Consider the following 14,282-nt stretch of genomic DNA (forward strand, 5'->3'; position numbering starts at 1 on the left):
CCAAAGCTGACGTCACTCTGTCCCTCTATGGCTGTTAATGACCCCTTGCTTTCTAGCTGTCTTTCTTCCTTTCGATCTTTCTATCTTTTCATTTACCGTATAAAATGTTTCTTCCCCACAGTGCAGTGTCGGCTGCATCCATGGCTGGACAAAGAATGTGTGCCATCACCCATTAATGGGGTTGATTTTTATACTTAGAATGTCCAATACCTTCCTCCTTCCTTGTGCGTGTTTCTATATCTGTGACTGTGAGATATAACCGGTTCTGATACCGGGTTATGGGGCGTCATATCTTGTTGTTTTATTTTCTTTGTCATAACTGTTTCCTTCCTTTCCCAGCTATGTTCAGTGGATGTATATCTCATGCATAAGAATCTAACATGAACATATCTATCTATATGCCTGTTGTATTGACACGACATTGAATGGAAAACAAATTGATTGACATCAATGGACACATCTCCTATGTTGTGTGTCAGTCCATTCAGTCTTTGTATGGTGTATTCAAGTGCCCTTTCTCTGTACTGAGGCCTTCAACTCTGACCAAGTCACATACATAATGTGTCACATGCCTTTTCTCCATATGCCTCATGTTGGCCACTATGTCTCCAGATGGAAGACATTTTAGCTGCACTCAGGAACTAGTTTCTTGCCTTAGAAATCTCATGAAGTATTCTGTTCACGGAATAGAATTGTAACTTCAGAAGTCTGTTTTTGTGTGTAGCATGTTGTGTGAGTTATGTATTTATCAGCTCAACAGGCCCTCTCTATATTCAGACTCTTAGACCAGTCACGAACTAGCAACTGTCTTCAGGAAGTAGCGTTCCACAGTTGGGTATCTCTCTAGCGTAGCCTCTCTGGTTATTTTCTACACCATAGACCTCCCACCAATCTGCTCCCCAACTCCATTAGTTAGCAGTGTGCACACAGCAATAAAGATGAGACACACACACACACATACCCCAAACACATATTTATATAGACTGTTCATCAGTTCTGTCTCTCACTCTGCCTAACAGAGTTGGTGTCGCAGGAATCAGCATATTACAAATTGCCTGGTACATGACTGAGTAAAGAGAACCTCCTCTCCTCTGCTCTCCCTAGATAAGGTGCAATTTACTCTGAGCTGAGTATGGCGGCAGGAGTGCTTAGGACAGCTTTCAAAGTGGTGCTCAGCACAAATAACACATTTCTCTATTTCACTCGGGCCATCTTAGTTTACCTATTGACCACACAAATGAAGTATGACCTTTTTTTTAAGAACGTGAATAAAGACGCCAGACACGATTTAAAGATGGCAGAAAGAATACTTTCAGCAAGACTCTCAAAAGGGTATCTCAATCAGCAGAAAAAGCCCAGTCTCTCTGTGGTTAGTATCTCAGCAGTAGTAATACATTCCCAGCTGCAGCACAGAGACAAGTGGAGATTTGTGGTTCTTCAGATTAGCAAATCAAAGTCAGGCTTCAGTGAGCAGCCCTAGCTGTCCCTTCAAGGTGTGTCTGGACCAGATGGTGAGAGAGAGAGGGGCAGAGAGAGAAAGGGGCAGAGCAGCAGAGAGAAAAACAGGCAGAGAGAGGGGGGGGGGAGAGGCAGACAGAGATAGAGAGAGCTAAGGGCAGAGAGAGCGTACTCATTTTACATGCAGTGTGTGTGTGTGGAGAGATTGTATGATAAGGTCGTGCCCTTTCAGAAAGCTCTGGCCTGTGAGAGAGAAAGTGTGTGGCACTGTACAGTGAACACACACACAAAATCTTGCTGTGATACTAGTGCCTTGTGTGAGGGGGAGTGAGTGTCTCACTATATATGTGTGTGTGCAGTGCATTAATCCCATGTCTCTGCTCCCGCCCTCAGGCACGAGTTGTTGGAAGAGGCGAGGAGGAAAGGCTTACCTTTCGCCCAATGGGACGGCCCCACAGTGGTGGCCTGGCTGGAGGTAGGCACTCCTCTACTCTGGCCTGGAGCCATTCTCAATCCTCCCGCCTCTGGGATAGATTCACAAGGTCTGTGCCAGACTCCCACTCTGTGAAGAAGATGATATTCTCCGCCCCGGTGAAGTGGTCTATTCCTCCTCGACTCCCCAGTCTGCACACTCAGCATTCACCTGAGATACGACACCCATTATCCTCTAACCTCTGACCGTTGATGATGTCTCACATTTCAAATCAATTAGCCGATGCCTTACTTCAGCCTAATGGTCACCCTTTCTAATACGGCACTACGAAATGCAGACCAGATGCTTTCCTTTAATCAAAACATGGGATGACACAGTGCTGTTACATAATCGTTGGATGTATTGTGTTGAAATTACGATCCGGGGAACTCCAATGCCGTAGTAGTCAGCATGTTACCGAGAGTTATTATAAAATGATTACGCCTCCGGCTGACATTACTCTTTGTGCTTTATTATATTAAGTCTATTATCTAAATCAGTGTTTCCCCAACTCCAGTCCTCCAATACCCCAACAGTACTCATTTTTATTGTAGCCCTGGACAAGCACACCTGATACAACTGGTCAACTGATCATCAAGCCCTCAATGAGTTGAATGAGGTGTGTTTGTCCCAGGCTATAACAACACTGTGTGATGTTGGGGGTACTGGAAGAGTAGAGTTGGGAAACACTCTGGCGTTGGGCCTATGGGACCAGCAGTGTGTCGAATCTAGATCTCACGGATATTATGGGAGACAATGTCCCAGATTTTGATGTCACCTTGGTGGACGCCTCGGAGGCTGTTGGTAAAGGTCTACTCTGTGATTTACTATGCCATGTTCTCCCCAGCTTGTAATTGCTTGACATTACACATCATAAAGGCCAAAGGAATGTTGTGTAATATTAACATGGGTATTCATTAAGTAAATGAATGCGTTGCCTATCAATGAATCATCACAGTTTATTTTCTGTCTTCATTGAAATATCCTATGTCTGTATTCAGTTTTTCCTCATTTAATTATGATAGAACATGCTTGAACATACAAGGTGAACATTTCAACCATGACTGCCCCCTACTGTTTCTCAGTAGATCTTTATTAAAACAAGGAAATGCTACTCAACTTGTCTACCATAGGTAAGGATGGTAGACAAGTCCTCCCATCACATCACCTATAATTTGTAAAAACAAGCTCACTCGCTACTTTACATGAAATCACAAATGGTCTTCCTCGTCCTGTTTCAGCTGTGGCTGGGGATGCCCGCCTGGTACGTGGCGGCGTGTCGTGCCAACGTGAAGAGCGGTGCCATCATGTCGGCTCTGTCGGACACAGAGATCCAGAGGGAGATTGGCATCAGTAACCCCCTGCACCGCCTCAAACTACGGCTGGCCATCCAGGAGATGGTGTCCCTCACCAGTCCATCTGCCCCGCCAACCTCCAGAACCGTGAGTGTCCATTGACACACGCACACACACACCCATGCATGTAACTGCCGTCAGTGTTAGCTTAGCATATAGCGCTGCCTCCTTGAACCTGCCTCTGACTGGGCTTTAACCAGGCTCCTCTACCACACCAACACACGTGACCGCCTGCTTGACAACAAACACATCGATCCATAGAAAAAGCATCCTATTCGATAGCTCCTCCGGTGACATTTTGAGTGAGCTTACGGCACGTTCTTAACTCCGATATGCATGCATACACACACACAGACGGTATAGTCTTCAAGGGTAAAGACACTCAAGTAGCTATTTCTGCTAGTTTGCATTGTAACGCCTTCACAGTCAGAGCCTGGCTTGTGTAGCATCTCTATCCTTTGTGTTGGTCACTGAATGTTGGAGAGAATGGGAGGAAACCGGTTAAGGCCGGCTTGTTTATCTCTCAGTAGTGTCAGTCAGCTCATGCACTTAATTCAGCTCTGCAGCATTTACTCTAATTTAGCACACCAACAGCTATTTTATACCTCAGTCTGTTTCACAGCTCCGAGTTGTCATGGTGATTTCATGTAACCTCTGAGGAACCTGCTGAGCTTAATGCTACAAACTGTTTGATTCTATGTAGCTTTATCACTCACTCACACACACACACACACACACACACACTTAAACTGAATCTTTCATCAAGGAGCAGTGAACTCTGGGAATATGACTCTATAGACCCCCTCTGCCCTGGTTCCCCCTGCTGTGACTGGTGGTCAGTTCCCTGCCCCTCTTAACCAAATGACCACTTTAAGTTTACACTCCGGGTTAATCAACCCTGTAAATGCAGGGGGAGTGTCTGACAAGCAGAACACTGACGGGGAAAGGTGGGGTAGGGAGCTAACTTCTTTATTCGACCAGTCACAGGACTGGTTATTCTGCTGCCTTTAAGCTCACAGACAGTGACGTCTGATTCACCCTATGGGGCCGACCCGAACCGTACTATGCTGCCCAGCACAGCTGGGCTTGGCTCGGCTCTATAGTGTGAAACAAGCATGCATGAGCAGCCCTTTAGTACGGTGTCTTTAATAGAGATTGTCATCCCCTCAAGTGTTCTTATCTAGGTCATGACAGCTTGATCCAGTGGGGCTGCAAAGCACAGCAATCATGGCTGCTAAAATTAGAATCAACAACAGATTAGAATGGGTTGGAATGGGGTTTAACAGTGTGGTACACTGAGGTATATCAAACTAGACAGAATCTGTTAGAAAGGGGTTTAATGGTGTGGTACACTGAGGTATATCAAACTAGACAGAATCTGTTAGAAAGGGGTTTAATGGTGTGGTACACTGAGGTATATCAAACTAGACAGAATATGTTAGAAAGGGGTTTAATGGTGTGGTACACTGAGGTATATCAGACTAGACAGAATCTGTTAGAAAGGGGTTTAATGGTGTGGTACACTGAGGTATATCAGACTAGACAGAATATGTTAGAAAGGGGTTTAATGGTGTGGTACACTGAGGTATATCAGACTAGACAGAATCTGTTAGAAAGGGGTTTAATGGTGTGGTACACTGAGGTATATCAAACTAGACTATTAGAATGGGGTTTAACGGTGTGGTACACTGAGGTATATCAAACTAGACTGAGTCTGTTAGAAAGGGGTTTAATGGTGTGGTACACTGAGGTATATCAAACTAGACAGAGTCTGTTAGAAAGGGGTTTAACGGTGTGGTACACTGAGGTATATCATACTAGACAGAGTCTGTTAGAAAGGGGTTTAACGGTGTGGTACACTGAGGTATATCAAACTAGACTGAGTCTGTTAGAAAGGGGTTTAACGGTGTGGTACACTGAGGTATATCAAACTAGACTGAGTCTGTTAGAAAGGGGTTTAATGGTGTGGTACACTGAGGTATATCAAACTAGACAGAATCTGGTACACTGAAGTATATCAAACTAGACTATTAGAAAGGGGTTTAATGGTGTGGTACACTGAGGTATATCAAACTAGACAGAGTCTGTTAGAAAGGGGTTTAATGGTGTGGTACACTGAGGTATATCAAACTAGACTATTAGAATGGGGTTTAACGGTGTGGTACACTAAGGTATATCAAACTAGACAGAGTCTGTTAGAATGGGGTTTAACGGTGTGGTACATTGAGGTATATCAAACTAGACTATTAGAATGGGGTTTAATGGTGTGGTACACTGAGGTATATCAAACTAGACAGAGTCTGTTAGAAAGGGGTTTAATGGTGTGGTACACTGAGGTATATCAAACTAGACTGAGTCTGTTAGAAAGGGGTTTAATGGTGTGGTACACTGAGGTATATCAAACTAGACAGAGTCTGTTAGAAAGGGGTTTAATGGTGTGGTACACTGAGGTATATCAAACTAGACTGAGTCTGTTAGAAAGTGGTTTAATGGTGTGGTACACTGAGGTATATCAAACTAGACAGAGTCTGTTAGAAAGGGGTTTAATGGTGTGGTACACTGAGGTATATCAAACTAGACTGAGTCTGTTAGAAAGGGGTTTAACGGTGTGGTACACTGAGGTATATCAAACTAGACTATTAGAATGGGGTTTAATGGTGTGGTACACTGAGGTATATCAAACTAGACTGAGTCTGTTAGAAAGGGGTTTCTGTGGTACACTGAGGTATATCAAACTAGACTATTAGAATGGGGTTTAATGGTGTGGTACACTGAGGTATATCAAACTAGACTGAGTCTGTTAGAAAGGGGTTTAATGGTGTGGTACACTGAGGTATATCAAACTAGACAGAATCTGTTAGAAAGGGGTTTAACGGTGTGGTACACTGAGGTATATCAAACTAGACAGAGTCTGTTAGAAAGGGGTTTAACAGTGTGGTACACTGAGGTATATCAAACTAGACAGAGTCTGTTAGAAAGGGGTTTAATGGTGTGGTACACTGAGGTATATCAAACTAGACAGAATCTGTTAGAAAGGGGTTTAATGGTGTGGTACACTGAGGTATATCAAACTAGACAGAGTCTGTTAGAAAGGGGTTTAATGGTGTGGTACACTGGGGTATATCAAACTAGACAGAATCTGTTAGAAAGGGGTTTAATGGTATGGTACACTGAGGTATATCAAACTAGACTGAGTCTGTTAGAAAGGGGTTTAACGGTGTGGTACACTGAGGTATATCAAACTAGACTGAGTCTGTTAGAAAGGGGTTTAACGGTGTGGTACACTGAGGTAAATCAAACTAGACTTTTAGAATGGGGTTTAATGGTGTGGTACACTGAGGTATATCAAACTAGACTGAGTCTGTTAGAAAGGGGTTTAACGGTGTGGTACACTAAGGTATATCAAACTAGACAGAGTCTGTTAGAATGGGGTTTAATGGTGTGGTACACTGAGGTATATCAAACTAGACTATTAGAATGGGGTTTAACGGTGTGGTACACTGAGGTATATCAAACTAGACTGAGTCTGTTAGAAAGGGGTTTAATGGTGTGGTACACTGAGGTATATCAAACTAGACTATTAGAATGGGGTTTAACGGTGTGGTACACTGAGGTATATCAAACTAGACAGAGTCTGTTAGAAAGGGGTTTAATGGTGTGGTACACTGAGGTATATCAAACTAGACTGAGTCTGTTAGAAAGGGGTTTAACGGTGTGGTACATTGAGGTATATCAAACTAGACTATTAGAATGGGGTTTAATGGTGTGGTACACTGAGGTATATCAAACTAGACTGAGTCTGTTAGAAAGGGGTTTAACGGTGTGGTACACTGAGGTATATCAAACTAGACTATTAGAATGGGGTTTAATGGTGTGGTACACTGAGGTATATCAAACTAGACAGAGTCTGTTAGAAAGGGGTTTAATGGTGTGGTACACTGAGGTATATCAAACTAGACTGAGTCTGTTAGAAAGGGGTTTAATGGTGTGGTACACTGAGGTATATCAAACTAGACTGAGTCTGTTAGAAAGTGGTTTAATGGTGTGGTACACTGAGGTATATCAAACTAGACAGAGTCTGTTAGAAAGGGGTTTAATGGTGTGGTACACTGAGGTATATCAAACTAGACTGAGTCTGTTAGAAAGGGGTTTAACGGTGTGGTACACTGAGGTATATCAAACTAGACTATTAGAATGGGGTTTAATGGTGTGGTACACTGAGGTATATCAAACTAGACTGAGTCTGTTAGAAAGGGGTTTAACGGTGTGGTACACTGAGGTATATCAAACTAGACTATTAGAATGGGGTTTAATGGTGTGGTACACTGAGGTATATCAAACTAGACAGAATCTGTTAGAAAGGGGTTTAACGGTGTGGTACACTGAGGTATATCAAACTAGACAGAGTCTGTTAGAAAGGGGTTTAACAGTGTGGTACACTGAGGTATATCAAACTAGACAGAGTCTGTTAGAAAGGGGTTTAATGGTGTGGTACACTGAGGTATATCAAACTAGACAGAATCTGTTAGAAAGGGGTTTAATGGTGTGGTACACTGAGGTATATCAAACTAGACAGAGTCTGTTAGAAAGGGGTTTAATGGTGTGGTACACTGGGGTATATCAAACTAGACAGAATCTGTTAGAAAGGGGTTTAATGGTGTGGTACACTGAGGTATATCAAACTAGACTGAGTCTGTTAGAAAGGGGTTTAACGGTGTGGTACACTGAGGTATATCAAACTAGACTGAGTCTGTTAGAAAGGGGTTTAACGGTGTGGTACACTGAGGTAAATCAAACTAGACTTTTAGAATGGAGTTTAATGGTGTGGTACACTGAGGTATATCAAACTAGACTGAGTCTGTTAGAAAGGGGTTTAATGGTGTGGTACACTGGGGTATATCAAACTAGACCGAATCTGTTAGAAAGGGGTTTAATGGTATGGTACACTGAGGTATATCAAACTAGACTGAGTCTGTTAGAAAGGGGTTTAACGGTGTGGTACACTGAGGTATATCAAACTAGACTGAGTCTGTTAGAAAGGGGTTTAACGGTGTGGTACACTAAGGTATATCAAACTAGACAGAGTCTGTTAGAATGGGGTTTAATGGTGTGGTACACTGAGGTATATCAAACTAGACTATTAGAATGGGGTTTAACGGTGTGGTACACTGAGGTATATCAAACTAGACTGAGTCTGTTAGAAAGGGGTTTAATGGTGTGGTACACTGAGGTATATCAAACTAGACTATTAGAATGGGGTGTGGTACACTGAGGTATATCAAACAAAGTCTGTTAGAAAGGGGTTTAGACTAAGGTATATCAAACTAGACAGAGTCTGTTAGAAAGGGGTTTAATGGTGTGGTATATCAAACTAGACACTGAGGTATATCAAACTAGACTGAGTCTGTTAGAAAGGGGTTTAATGGTGTGGTACACTGAGGTATATCAAACTAGACTATTAGAATGGGGTTTAACGGTGTGGTACACTGAGGTATATCAAACTAGACAGAGTCTGTTAGAAAGGGGTTTAATGGTGTGGTACACTGAGGTATATCAAACTAGACTGAGTCTGTTAGAAAGGGGTTTAACGGTGTGGTACATTGAGGTATATCAAACTAGACTATTAGAATGGGGTTTAATGGTGTGGTACACTGAGGTATATCAAACTAGACTGAGTCTGTTAGAAAGGGGTTTAACGGTGTGGTACACTGAGGTATATCAAACTAGACTATTAGAATGGGGTTTAATGGTGTGGTACACTGAGGTATATCAAACTAGACAGAGTCTGTTAGAAAGGGGTTTAATGGTGTGGTACACTGAGGTATATCAAACTAGACTGAGTCTGTTAGAAAGGGGTTTAATGGTGTGGTACACTGAGGTATATCAAACTAGACAGAGTCTGTTAGAAAGGGGTTTAATGGTGTGGTACACTGAGGTATATCAAACTAGACTGAGTCTGTTAGAAAGTGGTTTAATGGTGTGGTACACTGAGGTATATCAAACTAGACAGAGTCTGTTAGAAAGGGGTTTAATGGTGTGGTACACTGAGGTATATCAAACTAGACTGAGTCTGTTAGAAAGGGGTTTAACGGTGTGGTACACTGAGGTATATCAAACTAGACTATTAGAATGGGGTTTAATGGTGTGGTACACTGAGGTATATCAAACTAGACAGAATCTGTTAGAAAGGGGTTTAACGGTGTGGTACACTGAGGTATATCAAACTAGACAGAGTCTGTTAGAAAGGGGTTTAGTGTGGTAACTGAGGTATATCAAACTAGACAGAGTCTGTTAGAAAGGGGTTTAATGGTGTGGTACACTGAGGTATATCAAACTAGACAGAATCTGTTAGAAAGGGGTTTAATGGTGTGGTACACTGAGGTATATCAAACTAGACAGAGTCTGTTAGAAAGGGGTTTAATGGTGTGGTACACTGGGGTATATCAAACTAGACAGAATCTGTTAGAAAGGGGTTTAATGGTGTGGTACACTGAGGTATATCAAACTAGACTGAGTCTGTTAGAAAGGGGTTTAACGGTGTGGTACACTGAGGTATATCAAACTAGACTGAGTCTGTTAGAAAGGGGTTTAATGGTGTGGTACACTGAGGTAAATCAAACTAGACTTTTAGAATGGGGTTTAATGGTGTGGTACACTGAGGTATATCAAACTAGACTGAGTCTGTTAGAAAGGGGTTTAACGGTGTGGTACACTGAGGTATATCAAACTAGACAGAATCTGTTAGAAAGGGGTTTAATGGTGTGGTACACTGAGGTATATCAAACTAGACTATTAGAATGGGGTTTAATGGTGTGGTACACTGAGGTATATCAAACTAGACTGAGTCTGTTAGAAAGGGGTTTAACGGTGTGGTACACTGAGGTATATCAAACTAGACAGAATCTGTTAGAAAGGGGTTTAATGGTGTGGTACACTGAGGTATACCAAACTAGACTGAGTCTGTTAGAAAGGGGTTTAACGGTGTGGTACACTGAGGTATATCAAACTAGACAGAATCTGTTAGAAAGGGGTTTAATGGTGTGGTACACTGAGGTATATCAAACTAGACTATTAGAATGGGGTTTAATGGTGTGGTACACTGAGTTATATCAAACTAGACAGAATCTGTTAGAAAGGGGTTTAATGGTGTGGTACACTGAGGTATATCAAACTAGACAGAATCTGTTAGAAAGGGGTTTAATGGTGTGGTACACTGAGGTATATCACACTAGACTGAGTCTGTTAGAAAGGGGTTTAACGGTGTGGTACACAGGTATATCAAACTAGACAGAATCTGTTAGAAAGGGGTTTAATGGTGTGGTACACTCAGGTATATCAAACTAGACAGAGTCTGTTAGAAAGGGGTTTAACAGTGTGGTACACTGAGGTATATCAAACTAGACAGAATCTGTTAGAAAGGGGTTTAATGGTGTGGTACACTGAGGTATATCAAACTAGACTGAGTCTGTTAGAAAGGGGTTTAACGGTGTGGTACACTGAGGTATATCAAAAGAGACTAAATCTGTTACAAAGGGGTTTAACAGTGTGGTACACTGAGGTATATCAAACTAGACTGAGTCTGTTAGAAAGGGGTTTAACGGTGTGGTACACTGAGGTATATCAAAAGAGACTAAATCTGTTAGAAAGGGGTTTAACAGTGTGGTACACTGAGGTATATCAAACTAGACTGAGGTGGATATGCATGTTTGTATTTATGTATGTTTGCTCCAAACCCCTGTACTAATCCACTACTACACTAGTTTATGGTGAACCAGTCTTGTCATGCATGGTAAATGTGTTGCTTTGGCCCGTATGTGTTGCACCCGTGTAGGTGGGCTGCTCCTGTCTTATGTGCTGTTTTTGTCTATCCAAAGTCAGAAGTTGCCCCTAACCACGGATACAGGATCAGATAGTATTTCACCCCTTTAATGGATAAGGTTATGATGGGGACAGGGTATCTGATCCTAGATCTGTGGTTAAGGCCATCTTCTACCTCAATCAGTTTTGTGTCTGTGTTTGTTTGTGTACTGTGCATGCCCTTTGACCCCAGAGGGGCGGGCCTGCTCATCATCTGACCATGATGCTATAACACTATTGGCTTACAGTGGTGCTGCTCTTCTTCTTTAATACTGCTTGCCCCTCCTGGCGGACTACTGCTGCTGCTGCTGTCTTCTTCTCTTGGGCACCGCACTCCTAGCCGTCAGGCAATGTATGGGTGACCCACGAGGAAATGGAGACCCTCGCAGCACCCTCCTCCAAAACGGTTAGTCCTTCCTCTCCTTTTACCTCTTCTCTGCTCTCACTCACTTGCTTTCACTGCAGTGTTGAGACTTGTCAATGGCTGCTTTACTGAGGCCTGTACTGAGGACTGGGCGGCAGGTAGCCTAGCAGTTAGAGCATTGGGCCAGTAACCAAAAGGTCACTGATTCCAATACCCGAGCCGACAAGGTGAAGAATCTGTCATTGTGCCCTTGTGTAAGGCACTTCACCCTGATTTGCGCCAGGGGTATTAACCCTATAAAACAACACATTTCACTGCACCTATCTGGTGTATGTGACAATAAAACATGTTTTTCCCCCTATAGGATTTGGAGGGTAGGGAGATTGTATAACAGTAGGTTTGTTGATAATGTGGTTAGACTTCATCACATCACATCCATTCTTAGCTCTCCCTTTCATTATAATAGGTAAAGAAGGCTTTTTAATTGTAATGACTGGTGCACTGCCCTATATTTCCCAGTATGTGTTGGTGTTACTGCTATGGTTCAGGGAGCTGCGTTGCCCTTGGGTACCATACTGTAGTTACCCTATATTACCCGTGTTTTTGGTACGTTTCAGCCAGATGTTGATTAGATACAGCACATGTCAAGACATAATGCTATTTTTTTCCATTAGCAATGTCTTCCTTTTAAACCTGACAGTGATCAGCTGATTGTACATAGGATTCACCCTACAAGACTGGTGTAAGAAGCTACATCAAATCAGATACAGGTCTGCTAACTGATACAGTATGTTCCCGAAATTGTTCATTTGAAACCTATTGGTTCTGTCTCAAGATTAAAGCTTGCAGGATTATTAGTCACTGCAGGTGTCATTCATGTCAATCCCTAGGACACAGACAGCTATGTACTATACTGTACGTGTAATTATGGATCTCTTTGAGCTTGAACATAAAGGTTATTCTTTGTTCCACTGTTCTCCCTGCCTCTAATACAGCCTGCATGTCGGGCACAATGAGGCTAATGGCCAACTCAGCACCATTGTACGGAGGGCGAACCACGGGGGAAAAGGCTCTCATTTGTGCCAGGCGTTTTGTGCGAATGGGGTTGGATTGGCCTAATGTGGCAGCAGCGCCCGTCTCCAAATCAAATGTAATCTGGCAGCAGCTCAGCCCAGGCCAGGACTAAAGGGATAACTGTGTTACTCTCCCATGGGGCCAGTTCAGTTCACACGCTAAAGGGGGGAAATCATTCTCCCTTCTCAGATTGCAGATAAATCCCACAGGCCACTTTCCCTCCCTCGAATAGTGATTTTTCATGCATATTTAGATGGAGTTCTACTTTTAGATGTGAATAGTTTGTCCAGGGAATATATGCGAGGGAGACCTCTACTGTACGTTCTGAGGCCTTGGCTCTGGCTTGAGCAAGTCAACAGCCTCTGATGCTAGAGTAGAGACTATTGGACTGTAGATGAAGTCCAGTGACCTGTTGCTATTATGTTCTCATGCATAGTGCTACTGTTTCTTTTCCATGCCTGACCAATGACAGAGGTCCGGGGAGTCTGAGGAGGGGAGCTGGGCGCAGGTAAAGGATTTGCGGTCTCTCATGGATTAGAACAGTAGAATTGTAGATGATTTAGAGTTACTCTATTTTTATTGAACCTTTGTTTAACTAGGCACCAGAGTTGTCTATGTGGCTACTTTTAAACCTCAAAATCGTGTACAGATGAACAATGGGCTACAGTATGTAATTGTTTCCTTGTCATTATTGTCAGACTCTAGCGTATGGTGACATGAACCATGAGTGGATAGGGAACGAGTGGTTGCCCAGTCTAGGACTACCTCAGTACCGCAGCTACTTCATGGAGTGCCTGGTGGACGCCCGCATGCTGGACCACCTCACCAAGAAGGACCTCCGGGTGCATCTCAAAATGGTGGACAGCTTTCACAGGTACACCTGCCCTCCTCCTGCATGACGTAGGATTTGATCAGAAGGTTTAGTGTTTAGTCTCATTTTGTGGTAATAAGTGTCTTTTATAATGTTCCCATGTCTGTAGGACGAGTTTGCAGTATGGTATCATGGGTCTGAAGAAGCTCAACTATGACAGGAAAGAGCTGGAGAGACGCAGAGAGCACAGCCAGCATGAAATGAGAGGTACTTAAAGGGAAATTCCACCCAAAAACGATATTTTGGTATTTGTTTCATTAGTCCATTGTTGACATAGTCCCAAAATGTTTTGCTTGTCAGCAATCACATTTTCAAGATATGTAACTTTCAAAACACAGAAATCATCCCCGTATGATGCATTTAGTATCATATGACGCAAAACGCAGGATCATATGATGCAAAATCCCTCATATGGGGATGATTTCTGTATTTTTAAAGTTATATACAGTATCTTCAAAAGTTGATTGGTGACAAGCATAACATTTTGGGACTATGTCAACAATGGACTAATGAATCAAATACCAAAATATCCTTTAACGGTGGACTTTTTTGTTTTAAAGACTGCTCTTGGAACGATTATGAAGACCGTTAAGCTAAAATATATTCTAGTGTCTAATTACAATCTCGTTAGTAATCTGCTAAGGCAAATAATACTTGTGGAAGCGCACTTACTTTACAGTATGTATTGCATTCTATTGTGAAATATAGCAGTCGTAGAGCTAGGAGGTGATGGTCAGTAAGGACCAATCTAGCAGAGCCCAGAGGTTTTCTTCATCATGTAACCAGACATGGAAATATTCTGTGTCTGTGGCCAAACACCCATGTTGTGTT

General features: G+C 42.6%; 1 protein-coding gene across 4 annotated transcripts in view; it reads left to right on the forward strand.

Annotated features, from left to right (window-relative positions):
- Positions 1-14,282, forward strand: part of LOC115118539 (liprin-alpha-2-like) — a 91,904-nt gene that overhangs the window by 69,081 nt on the left and 8,541 nt on the right. For 3 of the 4 annotated variants that reach the window (XM_065021565.1, XM_065021564.1, XM_065021563.1), the window contains exons 19-24: positions 1,852-1,933; positions 3,172-3,372; positions 11,483-11,548; positions 13,053-13,088; positions 13,279-13,454; positions 13,561-13,658. In XM_065021565.1, the coding sequence (XP_064877637.1) occupies positions 1,852-1,933; positions 3,172-3,372; positions 11,483-11,548; positions 13,053-13,088; positions 13,279-13,454; positions 13,561-13,658 (659 nt within the window). The remainder of the gene's footprint in view (positions 1-1,851; positions 1,934-3,171; positions 3,373-11,482; positions 11,549-13,052; positions 13,089-13,278; positions 13,455-13,560; positions 13,659-14,282) is intronic. The other variant, XM_065021562.1, reaches the window with a different exon arrangement.

Source organism: Oncorhynchus nerka, linkage group LG8, assembly GCF_034236695.1.
Source record: "Oncorhynchus nerka isolate Pitt River linkage group LG8, Oner_Uvic_2.0, whole genome shotgun sequence".
Lineage (NCBI taxonomy): Eukaryota > Metazoa > Chordata > Actinopteri > Salmoniformes > Salmonidae > Oncorhynchus > Oncorhynchus nerka.